The sequence below is a fragment of the Temnothorax americanus genome, unplaced genomic scaffold (assembly GCF_048541705.1).
Source record: "Temnothorax americanus isolate GAGA-0224 unplaced genomic scaffold, ASM4854170v1 Scaffold57, whole genome shotgun sequence".
Taxonomy (NCBI): Eukaryota; Metazoa; Arthropoda; class Insecta; order Hymenoptera; family Formicidae; genus Temnothorax; species Temnothorax americanus.
In genome coordinates, this window is record NW_027509721.1 from 458,466 (window position 1) to 475,665 (window position 17,200).

At 36.2% G+C, this 17,200-nt stretch overlaps 1 protein-coding gene across 1 annotated transcript in view; it reads right to left on the bottom strand.

Moving 5' to 3' along the window:
* Nlg-4 (neuroligin 4) overlaps positions 1-16,011 on the bottom strand; it is a 90,195-nt gene extending 74,184 nt beyond the window's left edge. Inside the window, exons 1-4 of the mRNA XM_077419602.1 lie at positions 15,662-16,011; positions 9,869-10,178; positions 8,594-8,801; positions 7,040-7,294 (exon numbers count right to left, since the gene is read on the bottom strand). Of these exons, the coding sequence (XP_077275728.1) occupies positions 7,040-7,294; positions 8,594-8,801; positions 9,869-10,178; positions 15,662-15,887 (999 nt within the window). The 5' untranslated portion in view covers positions 15,888-16,011. The remainder of the gene's footprint in view (positions 1-7,039; positions 7,295-8,593; positions 8,802-9,868; positions 10,179-15,661) is intronic.
* Between the last annotated feature and the right edge of the window lie 1,189 nt (positions 16,012-17,200).

A 17,200-nucleotide genomic window follows, 5' to 3' on the forward strand; every position in this document is an offset into this window, starting at 1 on the left:
GAAGATGTCACTTGATCTGCTTTACACAGCACATGCAATTTCGTATTTGTATATAGTGTCGGTATATAGCAGCCGACAAATGGCAGAGCGTAAATCATTCCACCGGGCATTCTCTGGGATGCCTATCGGTGGACAATTTTTCTAAATCGCATTCATAAATACCTGTTGCGTGTGAGCATTCACGCAAAAAGCGCATGCATAACCAGCGCGGCGGTACATATTTTAGAGGAACAAATAATTTAATTGCGCTTTAGCGGGCGCGAATATTAAGCCGCCTCGTGTTAACCCTGCACTCTATACGACTACGACAGCTGACAGCCGTAAACTTTGCGATGAATATTTTATTGCGGCGACAGTGCGTTCTATGCTGCGCTACGAGCACAGCGCGTCTATGTACATAGCAAAGTTAAAAAATTTCCGAGAGATATCCAGCCAATCTAGCGCGTCTGACCCGAGAAAAACGCCGGAGAAATGAAGACAAGAATTTTTACTCTTACTTATTAGATTATATTATATAAATGTAGATACACTAACAAAATGTACACTAAAAATATTATTATTTGCAAGAAAATAGATTTTTTCGAATTTAGTTCCTTAATTCATAGAAGTATTAGGTAAATTCGAAAAAATATTTTAAATTTAGAAAAATGTTTTCTTAAATTTACCCAATACTTCTTTGAATTAAAAAAACAAAATTTGAAGAAATCTATTTTCTTGCAAATAATAATTTTTTTTAGTGTAGATACTTATATACATATTATACGCATATGTAAAGTCACTACTTTACTTTTTTATTAATTTCACACATGTAATTGCGCACAAGTTGATCAAATAATTGATTCAAAGACTGCTTTATAATGTCCTTTGTTTAAAATTAATTAATTTTACTTCAAATTAATTACGGATATAGTAAAGTAACGAAAAGTAACGATTTATAAAAATACATATCTCCATATTGTAATAAAATTAAATTTTATTTTTAATTTGTTTGTAAAATTAATTAAAAATTTTTATAAAAACCTTTATTATATTTAATTCCATATTTAAATCACTTTATAAACGTAATATTGTAAAGTTTCACGTATTCTCTTTAATTTTAATTTATTAACGTGCTTCATAAAACTTTTATCGCATCGTATTTCTCATCATTATTGTTAATTCTCTTTTAATAGTCACACACAGACAAATGCAATTTACGCAATAAACACAACAATTAAAACTTATTTAATATTTTATTACACTTTTTGCGACAACAATATGCACTATAAATAAATAATTTCTGTGTGTGCCGATTATTAAAGTCGATTGACCAAGCAATTAAAATTAATTACGACATATGCAACCAATTGCACGCTTACTATTTGAATTTTATTTTATTCTTCCATTTATTTTCTCATTTACGGAGCGTCGTAATTATACAAACGCGCCCGAGAAAAATGCCGTGGATTTTCGGCTAGGTTACATTTACCGTTAGCGAAAAATTCTCAGAACAAAGCGCTACAAAGAGAAAGAAATTGGACAAAACGGATAATCTCCACGCAGAACTCGCGAGGCAGCCTTCGTCCCAGATTTTTTTGTCGGCTCCTCGGCGTTTTGTTTCACATCGTTTTGCCCTTCTTTCTTCGCTCATTAGACCGGGAGTACTCCCCCAATTAACCGGTAAAGGATTGTCGCGATAGTGGAGAAAACCCCCGGTTTCGAAGCTCTGTACCGGATATAGCTTTAATTAAATAATACGTTTCATCGTCTTCTCGATTCTTCCTTTCATCATCTTTCAGTTTCTTTAATTGCGTCTATCGCGATATAATTTAACCCTAGAACTGGTATCTCTAACGCACTGTAAATTGCATTTTTTATCTCTATAAAATTATCGAGGAGACAATTTTAGATACAAATAATAATCTTGTCTTCGTTTGAAACAAAGATATGAGAACTTAAAGTAGCTTTTCCGTTTCATAAAACCCCAGTAATGCGAAATGCATATTTCCAGAGTTAAGCAATATTTAATCAGTACCTATTTTATTTTTCCTTTTTACATTTAAGAAGGAAATTATATTTTGACCATAGAATTATTTCAATTCTCTAAAGAACAATCGTACAAAATGAGAAAAACATTTTTTTGCATTTTATTAAAAAATTGAGATATAAAGTCAATAATATAAATTATATCTTTTATTTAACCGAGCGGCTGCTCAAATTAGTCATTAGTCATTTTATAATTCCAATAGGAGATTTTATTTAAGGTTTTTCTAAAGGGAAAGGATGTGTTTTGCGGCACGCAGGGCTTTGAGGGCAAATTTTCTCGTAATGCCTTTTTCCAACTTGCAGTTGCTTTCCATCCTCCTCCCCCCTCCCCCTCCTCCCTCTCCTTCACCCAGTCTCGTTTCCTTCCTTCATTCTTATCAATCTCTCTTTCGACAAGCAATGGAGGAGGGAGAGAAAGAGAGAGAGAGAGAGAGAGAGAGAGAGAGAGAGAGAGAGAGAACTGCAAAGCGCGGGGTCGCGTATTCTCATTTTCCTCGCGCGAGATGGAGAAATAGCAATCACGACGAGTGGCGCAATAGAAACCCTGATTCAACATAGAAAAATCTTCCTAGTTTCGTTTTCATTTAGTCTCTCTTTCCCCTGTTCGTCAATGTATCGATCACTTACCTTTAAGCGAGTTAAAACGTTTAGTTATGTGATTAAATATTGTTACGAAGAAGCCAAGTGACTTCTGTGCAAAAGTACAGACGTGTTAAATGAAACTTTTGTTGAATACTTTGCGAAGAGAGAGCAATTGTTGGAGAAATTACTATAATATTATTTCTGCTCAACATTAGTGCAGAATGTGATTTTTCTACTATATATATAGAATAGACCTACTATATACTTATATGAATATTAAAACTATCCGAGTGATTACAAATCGTCTTAACGGCGATCATTGCCAAAGGTTTACGAAAATTTTCCTTCTCTCGTGGTGAACGAATCCTCTGCTCGAAGGAAATCGTCTTCGATCGAATTACAGGACGAGAGAGAACCTTTTAAAGGGATCCGCGAGGAACCTGGCGCATCCTAGAATGGACGAGGTGGCGCGCGCGAGAGCTGATAGATTTTGAACGTCGGCTTCGCAAATCCTCCTGCGTATCGATGGGTCCTTGCAAATCCTCCAACGATCCTCGGGATAAATTTCGTTCGTCCCGGCGGGATCGATTGCGACCCACCCGCAATGTCTGTTTTCACTTTGCCGGTAGATTACAAGTTGCTCTCTCCAGAGAGTATTTACGAATTCGTGAGAAACTGGCGCTCTCTCTCTCTCTCTCTCTCTCTCTCTCGATTTCAATCTCTTCATTTCTTCTTTACCCTTATGCAACAAGAAAGTGCAAAAACGCGTTTTGTCACGCGAGCTATTTTCCTGCCTTTCACTTAATTTTCATTATGCACGCGAATCGAAAGTCACGCAATCCCTTAATTCACGTTTTAAGAATCACATAAGGCAATCCACATATCCTAATCACCTGAAACATTACCTTCTTTCCTCAAATAATTATGTTTCTAAAAAATAAATTTCGCGAATTTGTTATCAGTTTTGAAAGATTGACAAAGAGATGGCAGAAATTCTCTTTAAATCGATTTTAAATAACTTTTGTTTATTAGATAAAAGTATCTGAAATCGAATTTCTCTTTATAAACTCTCATAGACTTTTCGAAGAATTCAACGACCTAACACGATTTGATCTTGAACTATTGAAAAATCGGTTTGCAGGATAGTGCAAAGAATAAGTGTAAAGAGAACGGGAAAGATGCCTGCCCGCAGGACAGAGTATTGCTGGCGAATGTGAAAAAGTAGGAAAATTGTATTGTGAACAAACGTGGTGGCGCCTTGTCGTGCATATGGTGCGCGTGACATGACTGGAATATATTTCGTGCTGCTTTCGCACATCGACGAAACCTTCTCGTCCTTTGGCCTATGTACGCGACCGCCATACAATTATGAACGGACTATGAATACGAAAACCGATCCCGAGAACGTTACACGACCACTTAATTGATATTCTTTTTTCGAATTCTCGTTGCCAGATGGTCGGATTATTATTCAATTAATGTATTATCAGCTCCGGTTATTAAAATAGATTATTAAAATGTAAGGTTGATAAATTGACGGATTTGTCGTTGTATATTAAAATAAAGATAACAAAACATGACATATACGCGGTATTCTTTTCACTAAATTGTGAGCACGTAAAACGTTTCTTTGAAATTTTATCTTATATTTCTACTGATTTTATGTAATAAATGTAATTGCAATATAATTCAACAAACGTAATTCTTCTTTACAGAAAAAACTAATAGATACTAGCAGCTTGTAAAGTTAAAATATTTTAGCTTAATTAGCTAGTTGACATCAGAAAGAATAAGTTAGTTTATTAATTTTTAAAATTATTTAAATTAAAATAATAAAATATTTTTAAATACAAGATGTTCTTTCACAAAAAGGATTATGTAAACCCAGCACGCTTAATCTACCGCAATAATCTCTTTTCTCACAATTTATATTTATTAAATGGAGAGAGAAAAATGCAATATATTCAATAAATAGAATAAAAGTGGAAAGAGGAAGCAGACACATAAACCGTTTAATACGAACTGATTAGCTCTGCAAGTAATTGTAGTGTAAATTGAAATAGGATTGGGTCCGTAATAGCTGTCATGAGAAGCGCGTCGACTGCAAATGACTTGAAATGACGCGATGGCATCCTTATTATATTCGACGTGCGTGCACCAGTTCCGTCGTAAATCGAATCTTTCTATTATCTTCCTATATGGTGAGGCGTATGTGTCTCGTCTTGGTAAAAGCATTTGTTCGTAAATAAGGGAAGTAATTGTCGTGTAATAAAACGTGTATGTGCATTTTTCACCTTCATTACCCATTTACCCCATTTTTCTTTCATTTCAAACAATATAAGCAAAAAAATCTAATAGACGCTTTTAATCCTACCGTGTTAAATAAGCTATTAAAATATAGCTCGTAAAGAAAGCTCGTAAAAATAAGGCTAACACAAGGCTATCTGCGTTTTTATTCCGCATTTGCCTTATTTCGATTATACGAATATTAATCACAAACAAACGAGATCTTTTCTTATTCAAGTTCTCTTTTTAGTTCAATTAACTTATTTATCTCATTTTGAATTAAACAAATAAAGCATATAATAATTATTTTAAGTAAACGAGTTTTATCCTAATACACAAACCATGGCTAATATATAAATCAGTAAGTTGAATTTATCTTGATAAAGAAAGAGAAACATTGCGGTAGAAGAAAGATACAAACCGAAAAAAAGTGTTAATTCCATTTTACTGCGCAAGATGAATGTGTTGCTTATCCAAAGTGAAATGTATATATTCCAAAATAATTAAACTGTTGCCGTCGATAATATGTAACAAGCGGCGAATTTCTCATGAATTTCGCATTTTGGATGAAAACACATCCACGGTAGGAAAAGACACTAACTGAATCAATAATTAATGTACCAGCATAATCACGAATGAAAACGGTTGAAATGTCGGTAACTTGTAACTGTTTATTCAGAGTAATTATGGATGCGCAGCCGGGCGGAGAAGGAGGATTCTATTTGTTTTACGATGGCAAACAACAGGAAGAGACACATCCCGCGAGATAAAGACAGAATGTTAGATGCCACCAGGTTGGGACAGCATCACAAACAACGGAAGGCTGCGCGCGCGATAGTCTCGCGATTCGACTGATTATTCTACCGACGCGATCTCCGTACATATTTACACAACGGAATTTCTCCGGCAACTGCGGAATCTCTCACACACAGTTATCCGCTGCTAATCAACCGCTCGTTGATCGATTATTGATGGAATTTATTTCACGCGACGAAATTAGGTGGGAAAGAATCTTTGGAAATAAATTCAAGATTGGCAGCGCCACATATTCGTCAATTAATTTTAAGTGTTACAATAAAGTGTTACAATAAAGATTTTTATAATAAAAATAACAAAAATAAAATATAACAAATTTTTAAATAAATAATGTAATATTTTTTAAAATACTAGTGTTGTAATTTAAAATTTTTTAGTTTGTTTTTTTTGTACAAAAAACTTCATCATTTAACAATATAAAAATGTCATACTAAATTAACTAATTAAATTTTTTAAATTTAAATTGATTTTATATTTTGAGAAATAATTTGTAAAAAAAAACTACGTAATTTATAAAACATTTTATGGATATAATTTGATAGATATCCATTCTCAAATTTTACTGGAAAGAGCCTGCGTCCGCACTGATAATGGGAGGCGTCACGGCATATCGCGGTGGCAAACAATAATATGTAACACCATGCGTGCGGTGTAATCTGTGCATAATTGAACGTAAACACGCTGATAATTTGAACCGGCAATAGCGAATTGGACGATGGTAGAGAGACAGAAGGAAAACAGTCATTATGCGGTTACACAAGAATACCTCCGCGTGCCACCAACAAACGAATAATTGCCTTTGCCGCGTCCTTGCAGCGGGCTGCAATTATTGAAGCTAAGCACTCACATTGCAGGAGCGAGAAGCATTATCATTTTAACGAGCTGCGATTGAAGGTTACAAGACAAAAGTGAAATAAATCCATAATTGGACGGTGTTATCCGAAAATTAGTTAACTCATCAAGTACGGATACAGTAGTAGTTTGGAGAAACACTGTGAACGTAAAATTTCACGCCATTGAAATAGCCATAATGTGCATATTGAAATAACTGCGTGTATATGAGATTATTTTTAAATTTTTCGTGATTAACTAAAACACAATAATTGTTTCGAGCAACACGAAAAGTGGAATTAATTTAGAAAACGCAAATTAGCACAAAATTTTTAATTTACGCAAATATGAGGTAATAAATTAAAAAACTGAGTCTTAAGATTTATTTATTAGATCTATCACATTTGAAGATCGGTTTCAACTGAGTTTTTCTATAAAATGCAATTATAAATAGAAATTTTCACGGTTTCTGCATTTTACTTTTGTTAGTTTTGCTTACCTGAGGATAATCGCCGTCTTTCATCTGATAGTCGAAAACGTAGAAGTAAGTCTTGGGCATGGGTTCCTCCTCGCTGTCGAGGATCGGAGCGATGTGAGGGCTGTTCGGTTTCTTGGTGTGTCTCAAGGTGAAGAGATCTCCAGTTTGTGCGAGCGGCGCCACGAACTGTGCGTCGCTCAATGCCTGTACACACGCATCCTTCGTGTTGACGGGATGCTGAACTGTTCGTTCCCAGTCGGTATACTCATTCACCACCTGTGTACACAAAAAAAAAATTCCAAATCCTTCATTTACGTATACGTGGTTACTGAAATTATTGGAAAATCAAAAGTAATTAGTTTGTTTTCTCGTTGAGGTAATTGAAAGCGTATTTCCGAAGCTTTTACTTGACAAATACCTATATATTTTAAGTAAAAATAGAATAAAGAGATAAAAAACTGACTTAATTGAAACATAATTGTTTCTTTAAAATCATTTTTAATTAAGAGAACTAGTAAATTTTAAAATAAAATCTCTTGGGAGTTTTGTGCACAACATGGGCTTGTTTTCTCTTATCGTTGTGTATAATAATCAGTAAATGCATTTGACTGTGCACGCCCTATTGGCACTCGTAAAAATATATTGTCGCGATCATAATTATTGAATTGGCTATAATCATCATAAGTAATGTCCGACCTGCATCGCTCCTGCGCGGACTGATAACGCGGACCGGCTAACTGGAATTGCATCATCGCTGTATATTTCGACAAAACGCAATGTGCCCGCGATTCAATCGTTGTGCGGAACGTAACAATTACGTCCTGCGATAAATTCCGCGCGAATGCAACGATATATGCGCCGCAAATATGCGCGGCACGTTACATAATATGCTGGCAATAACTATAATTCATCTTTTTTGGAAACCGCGATTCTCTAATTTTTGAAGATTTCTCTATTGAAAGATGATTCTCTAAGTTTAGATCTTAGATCTTGGAAAAATATTAGATACACAGAAAGAAAAAGTGTCAAATCAAAACTTATAAACGCGTTTATTGTTTCGTATATACGCAACAATCTATAATCTTCTTATCAGAATTTTAACTTCTTATTTCAACTTTTTTCTTGATTAAACTAGGTATTTATAAAACAACTTCATTCAAGCAATTTTTTTTTGTTTAACGCAAAATAATCTTATTTCAAGATTTCCACGTTAAAACTAAAGATATTTTTAAATCAAGAATATTCTCTTTTTCTGTGTTTTTATCTAATAAATATTTTGGATTTAGAGATCTTAAAAAAAAATCAAAACACACAAGCATCTAAATTCTTATAATTTTCTAATTACGTAAAGATTTAATGACTAAAAAATTTAAAGATAAAAACAAACAGATCCTGAGATGCAATCCACGTTTCCAAAAACGTGAATGACATCATATTATTGAGTGATAAAACGTGTAAAAATCACGAGTATTTTTTATTTAGTGTAAAGAATTATTATGATTGTGCAAAACTATTGTATCACATATACAATTTGTATTACTTGAGTCGTCAAATAAAGGAAACACCGCGACTTACCGTATAAAATATTTCAGTGAGGTGATAGACGTAAGCGTTTCTCACATACGTGCGGATGATTCTATCTCTCCTTTCTCCCTCGAATCCTTGCTGGACATCTTTTTCCGCAAACTTCCATAAAGCTTCGCTCGTTGTCACGCCGAACAATAAATCATATTTGTTGTTGCTCGTGATTGGTGCGCCGTGCTCAGCTTTCTTCGGCAGAGGGCTAAAGTCAACCATCACAATTTTAGTTCAACATTTATAACTTTTATCGCGTTATTAAAAAATAAAACGAAATTTATACTTTATATTTATTTTTAATATATTGTAAGTATTTTTCTATTGTTAAAAAATTGAAAAAAAATTGAGAAATAAACTAAATTATAATTGCAAGAAAATAAATTAAAAGAAAGCAGCAATTAAGATTACAATTTTATTGCAGAAATATAAGATAATGAATAATAGAACACGCGGAAATCATTAGCATCTGCAAAATCTGAAAATTTTTCGGTTTTGCGATTGCATGGTGGAAAACGTAACTTGGAAGTGAAGAAAACGATAACATGAATTCGCTCCATGGTTGCCGGCACGAGCGTGGTGCGATCTTTGATTGTAAGTATGCTAATGACGTTGTAGAGTTGGGAGGGGGGGCAGGTCGTTTACAATCGCGTTAATGAACCACGCTAATGTTCGCGGTGGAACCCCAGCGCTCGTTTAGCTCCCTTTTTCCATTTAACGAGAAAACTCCGGGATCCGTCAGACGGAAGACGGAAGACGGAATTATTGTGGAAGCCGACGTTAAGTACGAGACCCCTCTCTCTCGGTGTGCTGGGCAAGAAAGCAAAGCCGAGCCCGGAAGTGCACACATCAAAATAACTTTTCCGCCGCTTCACGGATTTCCTTTGCCGCCGCGAAAGAAAATGTAGAAATATACGCCGCATTACCATAAAACTCTATTAAGCCCGTTCTACCGGAATCCGAGGATTTTCCCCTTTTCCCTCTTTTTTTTCCTCGCTGTGTCTTCAGATTTTTATCCTTTTTCCCATTTGCACTATGGCCGTATCCAAAATGGCACTAAAAGTTCGCGACGTCGAACGCATTTTTTCATATTTTTCGTTCCGCATTGATAAAATTAATAGAAATTGAAAAATCTCGAAATCGAGCATTTTGGAGTATAAATTTAAACAATTTTCAGAATTGAAAACAAAAGCATAATTTCTTAATATTTTTAAAAAGCATTCCTTTAAGAATTGCAAAATCATAGAGCAAAATTTTGAATCTTTAGATACTTACCCGAATCCTTGAAATTCAGGACCGAGGTAGGACAGAAGATCCTTTTGGAAGTCTGGCTTGATGACGACACCGTCGACACTTGGGCCAAACGCGCTGAGAAACGTCGGCGGCTGAATGTCGACTTGCATCAGTTCTTCCAAACTGCTCTCCCTCAAACAATCGACTATAAGCTCGTTATCTTTAAGAAGATCATCGGGAACGGAGCAGTTGACAGCCTTGGCTAATTTCAGAGCGTACGATACAGGATCCTCCACCACGGCCCAGGATGAAAGAGCGCTGCCCGACAGCAGTATAGCTCGCTTGAATAATCCTGCAAATAGAAAAGATATATCTCGTGATTATTTCGCCTTTTTCAAACATAAATTATGTGTGTACATAGGATTAAACATTAATTATATTTGTACAATTTTGAATCTGGAAATCTTTTAATTTGTTGTTATTTTTAATATTTAAATTTCCAGGTTTTTAAATCCTTTTGATTTAAAAATCTTTTTTGATATTTGTAATATTTTAATTTTTTAATATACTATAATTTTTCTCTGATGTTGTAAATATTCTAAAAGACATTTGTATATACATGCATAAGATATAATACTTCATTCGTGCAAGTTCTGAATTATTCTTTTACATTTTAAAATATTATTTATTTTGTTTCATCTTATTTTTGTGTATTATTTGATATAATCAAATCCTTTTGGAGCAATGGCATTTCGAATCGTTACGTTTGATACTAGAAGAAGCGCGGCGACTGCGACGCTGAATATTATACGAGTGGATTATTTGAGGAGAAAATTATGCCGACGAAAATGGCGCCGCTGCGAATGGATGGAAGCCACGTCGCGTCGTTACTCTCAGCGAGAAAAGAAAGACAAACCAAAGTCGCTCTCGAATCTGAAGAAAGACGTAGCCGACGACCCATAATTATCCCGGAAGAAAATCATTCCCGCGCGTACTCACATAGACGTTATTTGCCTAAGGGAAAACCGGAATGCCGCTCCGTTTTGTACTTTAAGGAGGAATTTTCAATCTCCGCTGCTCTCGTTGTTGACGCCATTAACTCGTCAGTGGTTGCATTATAAGCACCGCGCTAAGATAAAAATTATTTTCTTCCTGCATATCAAATTACCTTCTTCTTTTTTTCTTCCTCCCGTTACGCAAAACATTTTTTTTTTGCAACTCTCATCTACTTACTACGTTATCAAAGTACGTTACCGCGTAGGTTTGAGGCTTTCAATTGTAATTAAAAAAGTTATGAAGGAAGGTAAGTCGGGGGAAGATGCCAGTGGGTCGAAGATGCCACTTTTTAAATATTTCATTCATTATCGTCGAATAGATGGCAATAATGTTTTCTATTCATAATGTGAGTGTTTATACAACGAGTGACACGTGCAAACATTTTCAGTTTTATTGTATTAAATCCAAAGAGTCCAAGTGATGAGTAGGCTTCTTATAATATAATATTCTACTCTTTTTTTTTGTTAAGATTTTGCATAATTTATTTTTTTATTAAAAGTAGATTTAATTATTTAGCATATTTTGAAACCACGTGAAATGGCTGTCTCATGACCCGAATAGCCTCTTCTTCTATGACGTCAGTATATAAAGAGTCGGAGGTGGCATCTTTTCTCCATTATTGAAGTAAAAATTGGAATAAAATATTACTTCAGGAAAAAACACTATTAGCGTAATGGATTATCTTATTTACACGAATACTAACGTACATGTTTTGTATTCTTATTAGATTTTAGTTTATTTTAAAAAAAATCGTATTTGTATATCTATTATAAAACAAAAATATTAATTTTTCTGAAATTGTGTTTAATTACCAATTATTATCTAATAGTTCAATAGTTTATTGTTAAAAATAAATCACACTTTATTTATTAAGTGTTGCATATATTTCTCACAGTACTGCTTTTGCATCTTTATTCCTATTACAGGTGACATCTTACTCAGTTTTACAAGGATAAACATGTAATCAAATTATTAAACATTTTAACGATAATTTTTAGGGTGACTATTTTCAGCTGTGCTATGTGAAAGTTTAATCATCTTGCAAAAATTCTGAAATAGTTGGGACTATTGATTTGTTCATATTTCTCTTGATTATGGCATATTTCCTCAACTTACCTAATATTCAAATTTATTATTTTAAATAATTGCATTTTTCTAAGATTTGTAAAAATTGAGTTTCGTTATTGAATATTTTAACAATATTTCTCTATTTCCGGCACTGTAAGAGGTGGAAATACATTTCAAAAGAAACACCGAGGTAAGGTATTCTCTACTTCGAAAAGTTGCTATGCCTCGATTGGCTCGTTAACTTATCAAGTAAAAGCAACTTATCAAAGAAATTACCGTGAGAGAGTTTGAGAAAGCGAGAAAAGAGGGGATAATGAAAAGGGAAGAGAAGGAGAGAAAGATGTATTTAGACGGCAAAAGCAGGAAATAACAGGACATCGTCGCGTCTCAAGACAGCCGCCTTGGAAAAATGGAATTCTCATTTCTATCCTCAGTGATACGGGAAAGAATGAAGCATCCGTGGAGGTAAGATGATGAGAAGAAAGTCGGCATGCCAGGATCCTTTCCGATCGCGGAGATCCTTCCGCGCGCGCAAACAAATAAGAGGAAATGATGCTTTTCCTCTTGTGAAACAAACGAGCCGCATTTTAAATAATAGAATTTGCAAACAATGCGAGTTTTATTAGGCGAGAGAATTTTACGACATTGACCGTCAGAATACCGAAAGGGATGGCGACATAAATCTGATGCTTAATCGAGCCGAAAGAGGAAAAGAAAGGAATACAAAAAATCGAGCTCTTTCCATTTTCCATAAATCCCTCGCTTACGGCGAAGGAGGTTGAAGCAGTTTGGTCAACTCTAGATTTTAGTTTGTAAAAAATATATATGATAGTATAGGATCTACCGCGCATGTGTGAGAACTATTTCAGATTTATTGACCATCCAGAAGCTGAGATATTAATTTCCAAAAATGCGTCGTTTTACATGGGATTATATGGAGAAAGCGTTGACGGCGATGATTGATCCCAATTTTCTTTAATATCTAGTCTATATAAACGCTCAAAAAACGTGCCTACGCGTACAGTAAATTAATGCGAACATTTAAAACGCAAGAAAACACGTATTCACCATCTAATAACAAATATATTACAAGTTAAAGCGATCTAAATTAGACTGAAATAGCAGTTGATAGTTCGCGAGTAGGTAGATGTGGCAACGCAGCGTCGCCCGCGTTTTGGCTGTACCCGAATCCTGTCGGTATGTGCACATTTTTGTGGTTTTCTTCCGTGCTATGTCCACGATTTTTTTATTTTCTTTGGAAATAAAACCAAAAAATCATGAATCTAACGGAAGAAAACAAAAAAAAATGTGAACATAACATAAAAGAGATCCCAAAAATCGTTGACATTACCACAAAATAGTAGACACAGCACGGAAGAGAATAAAAAACGTGCACATATACCGACAGGATTTGGGTATAGCCAAATCGCGGGCACCTAACCTTATCCAGAATGACAGAAAATTCACCGGCATGTTTACGTTTAGCAACTGCCGTTACGTGGCTCAACACGGAGGCGAGTACTGCTACCAACCCCATAAAAGTGAAACGTTGCCAAGTTTCAATCGTATTTAATATAATCGACGAAAAGTTATTAAAAAATCGATAGCTTATATAATTGTCAAGGGAGCTACCAGTAAGAATCATTATTTCATTCTATCAACGGCAAAACATATATTCATGCCATTTTTATATTGAAATAATTAGCAATACCACAAGTTTTCAAGTTGGCATTGGCAAAAAAGTGTTTCGTGTTTTTAGCTAATTAAAATATAAAGATGCATAATATGATACTTTTACTATACGTTTTATGCAATAGCAGCGTATGGAGAATAAAATGATACCTAATACATATTTTTTAGTGACCTAATAAAAAACTTTTTTCTAAACCGTCAATTGACTCAACTGGATCGCTTCAACCTCCTTAACATTCCACAAAAGCCAATTCGTCAATTTAATAATTCATTCTTCCGCGCAGGAGTGGTAGGTTAACAAACCCGAACTCTATTCAGCCGCTCGATTACGTCGATCGTCTAAGTAATTTCCATCGTTCGAGATACATATATCGCGCTTCTTTAATTAATAAAATCAAGAAACGTAAAACAACCGCGACGTATAAGAAGCGGGAAAGGGGGAAACTTCCATCTCGGACACGCGTGGATGGCTGTGGCCTTCTCATAAGGGAGGAAAGTATTTTCCAATAGCGCCCACGACGAAGGTGGCGCAGGATAGGAAGGGACGATATTTCACGCACATAATATCACGAGCGAGGGAGCGAGACGAGACGAGGGTTGAAAAGAGGGAGACGGAAAGAGGTAAAGAAAGATGGGGTGGCGGAGAGCTTCTCCTTATCCTCTCAGCCGTGTCCGTCCCCGACGGGAGCTCGCGTAGGGGTTGTTAACCGTCGGACGTTAACCGTGAGCACGACCACGAAGATGGTCTACTGCTGCTGCTGTTACTGGATGAAGATATAAAGGGAGACAGCCAATATCCCCGGCAATGTGTTACCGCGCCGATCCGCGCGCGTGTTCGTCCTCGAAAATATCGCGAACCCTGCAAAAGGAGAGACGGGCGAAGAGGACGAGGGAAGGGGATATCGGAGGATTTCGAGCTGATATTCTTGCTGGCTTAAGCTACTTCTTTATTTTTTGAACATACACTTTTCTCTCTCTCTCTCTCTTTTTTCCGAGAAACGAGAGGTATGCGTTATGAAGATAGCGATTTTCTCGCGACAGATGGCATACACGAGTGACGAACCACCTTTTCCCGCAAAGTATTCCGATCGCTAAACCTTTTGAGGCTTTCAGCAATCTGCTCTTGAGAAAGAATCCAGATTCCAGGAAGAATAATTTTTGCATTCTCTTGTGATAATATTGTGCAATTTTATTTTCAAATAATATGCAGAATGTTTTTATCATGTGAGAAGATGCGTTTGTGTTAAATTTACGTTGAGCATTAAATATATCATTTTTAAGTTTAAATAAAGTATCTTGCATTATGCGATCATTTATGAACAAAGTTGAGAACCTGTGCTTGTTTCGATTCGTCTCCTTTTATCATGCAGAAGTAACGAAATTTTTACAAAAAGACGTATATACGAGCTCGCGACGCGCACAAGTTCGTTTGGCCTTCTCGTTGAAGATCTTGTTAGCGGATTCGGTCGCGATTCGATAGATCGATATAAACTCCTTGCAAAAGCCGCGTCAAGTCGATCGAGGACAATTCGTTTTAGAGACGAAAACGGAAGGAAAGCTCCCTTCTTCTTGTTTGCAAATACGCAATTGTCCTAATCCGTATAATTATTAACTAACGCGAAATAACGCGCCGTAACGAAATGCAAAACTTGCTACTCTTTAATTATATGTAATGCGAATGCACTTTTAATCATGTATGAGACGCGCGCGTGGGCCGCGACGCGTACAGTTCTCTGAATAATTACGGGCGCAATATGGCAGCGAGCGGTTCAGAAATTTCGACTGAGCTTTATTCTCGGAAAAATTTATTAATTACTGCTATCTCTAAATTTTACAATCTACAACTAAGTACGCGATCGCGCTTTCAACGAAATGCCGCGCTTTTTCTTCAACTTTTACCACCGCGCGCGCGCGTTCAGTTTACAAGCTCCCGTAAATAAATGTTTTTCTCGCTCAGTTGATACATCATATTCCAACTATGTTGGAACTCATGTTAACTCAACAGCTTTAATCACTTACCCCGAATGACGGTGGGGCTAATGGCGAGAAAATGCACGCATGCCGCACCGGTGCCCTGGCCCATGAGGGTGACATTTTCGGGATCGCCCCCGAAGCGCGCGATGTGCTCCTTAACCCAGTGCAGGGCAGCAATTTGGTCCATGAGGCCATAATTCGCGACCCTCGCCTTGGTCTGCGGCGCCACGTTGGCGTTCAGGAAGCCGAGCACGCCCAGCCGGTAGTTCATGGTGACGATCACTTGGTCGGTGTAGCTGGCTAGGACGCTACCGTCGTAGGGATTTCCGCTGCCCCAGTCGTAGCTCTCGCCGTGAATGTACAGCAACACCGGATGCTTCCTGCTGCCCTCCGCCATGCCTGCGGAACACAAAGGGGATCGCGACGCGACGCGTCGTTTTAGTTCCTCTTTTGCCGGCAGGCAAGCTGAAGTGACAAAGACGACGACGGTACCGGGTGTTGTGTCGCGGCGCCGTCGTCTTCTTTGTCACGGAACATGTCGGGAACATGGAGGCGTCTCTACCTGCCGAAGCGGCTCGTATCCGGACATGACCCGGTATTGTCCCGTGTTCCGGAACAAAATGCGGGCCGCTCGGCGCTGAGTGCCGCGGGATTATCAAAGTTCTTTCAACTATAAACAACGAGTAATAAATAAAACGGAATTTCGTTTTAGTTGCAAAGAGATTTTTTTTTAATGGAACATCCTTATTGATACTGAATTTAAATGATAAAAATATACGGATACCTTTTTAATTAAAATTCTTTTTAGTTTAATTAAATTGGAACGTGGAATTTAATAAAATTATAGTCACTAAGATATTTAATACATGTAACTATTTCAGATATATTTATAGTATATATATTATATATATATATATATATATATTTATAGCGCATGGAATATTTGACATTTTACTTAGTTCCAGGACATGGAATCCTGAAAATTGGTAGGAACGAGACATGAAATTATAGAGCCGTAAAATTACAAAGAACCGCACTCGGTACCATCTTGCGAAGCTTTACAACTGCGGCCTTCACTAATGCGTCTTTTTTAAAGGAAAAAAGAGGAATAATATCTTTGTCTGTGTCAAAAGGATTATTTGCCAAGTAAGTAAGAATCTTAATTTTCGAAAAAGAGTGTACAGGATGAAGAACTAGTGTTCTTTCTGTATCCCACATTTATAATTGTCTCTTCGTGGTCACTGATTTCTTGATAAATTTGGAATCAACTTTTTTTTTAAGACAAAGACAAGAACTAAAGATATTAAAGTTTTTCTGAAAAATATCCTTGATTTATCAGATTTACAGCTTTTAAAGCTCTTACAGCTTTTAGTTTTACTTCTAAACTTTTTTTTATGAATTGACATTCTATAGAAAGTTTTGCAACAATTTCTTCTCTCTTTTCCTTCTTTCTTTCTTCTACTTTCTTCTAGATGCAACTTTCTATATGACTAGACACACGGTCAACATCGCTCTTTGTTTCGATAAGAGCCACTTCCGTTTTACTTTCGCGACCATAACGACAAGAGTGGCGCGCGGTGGAGT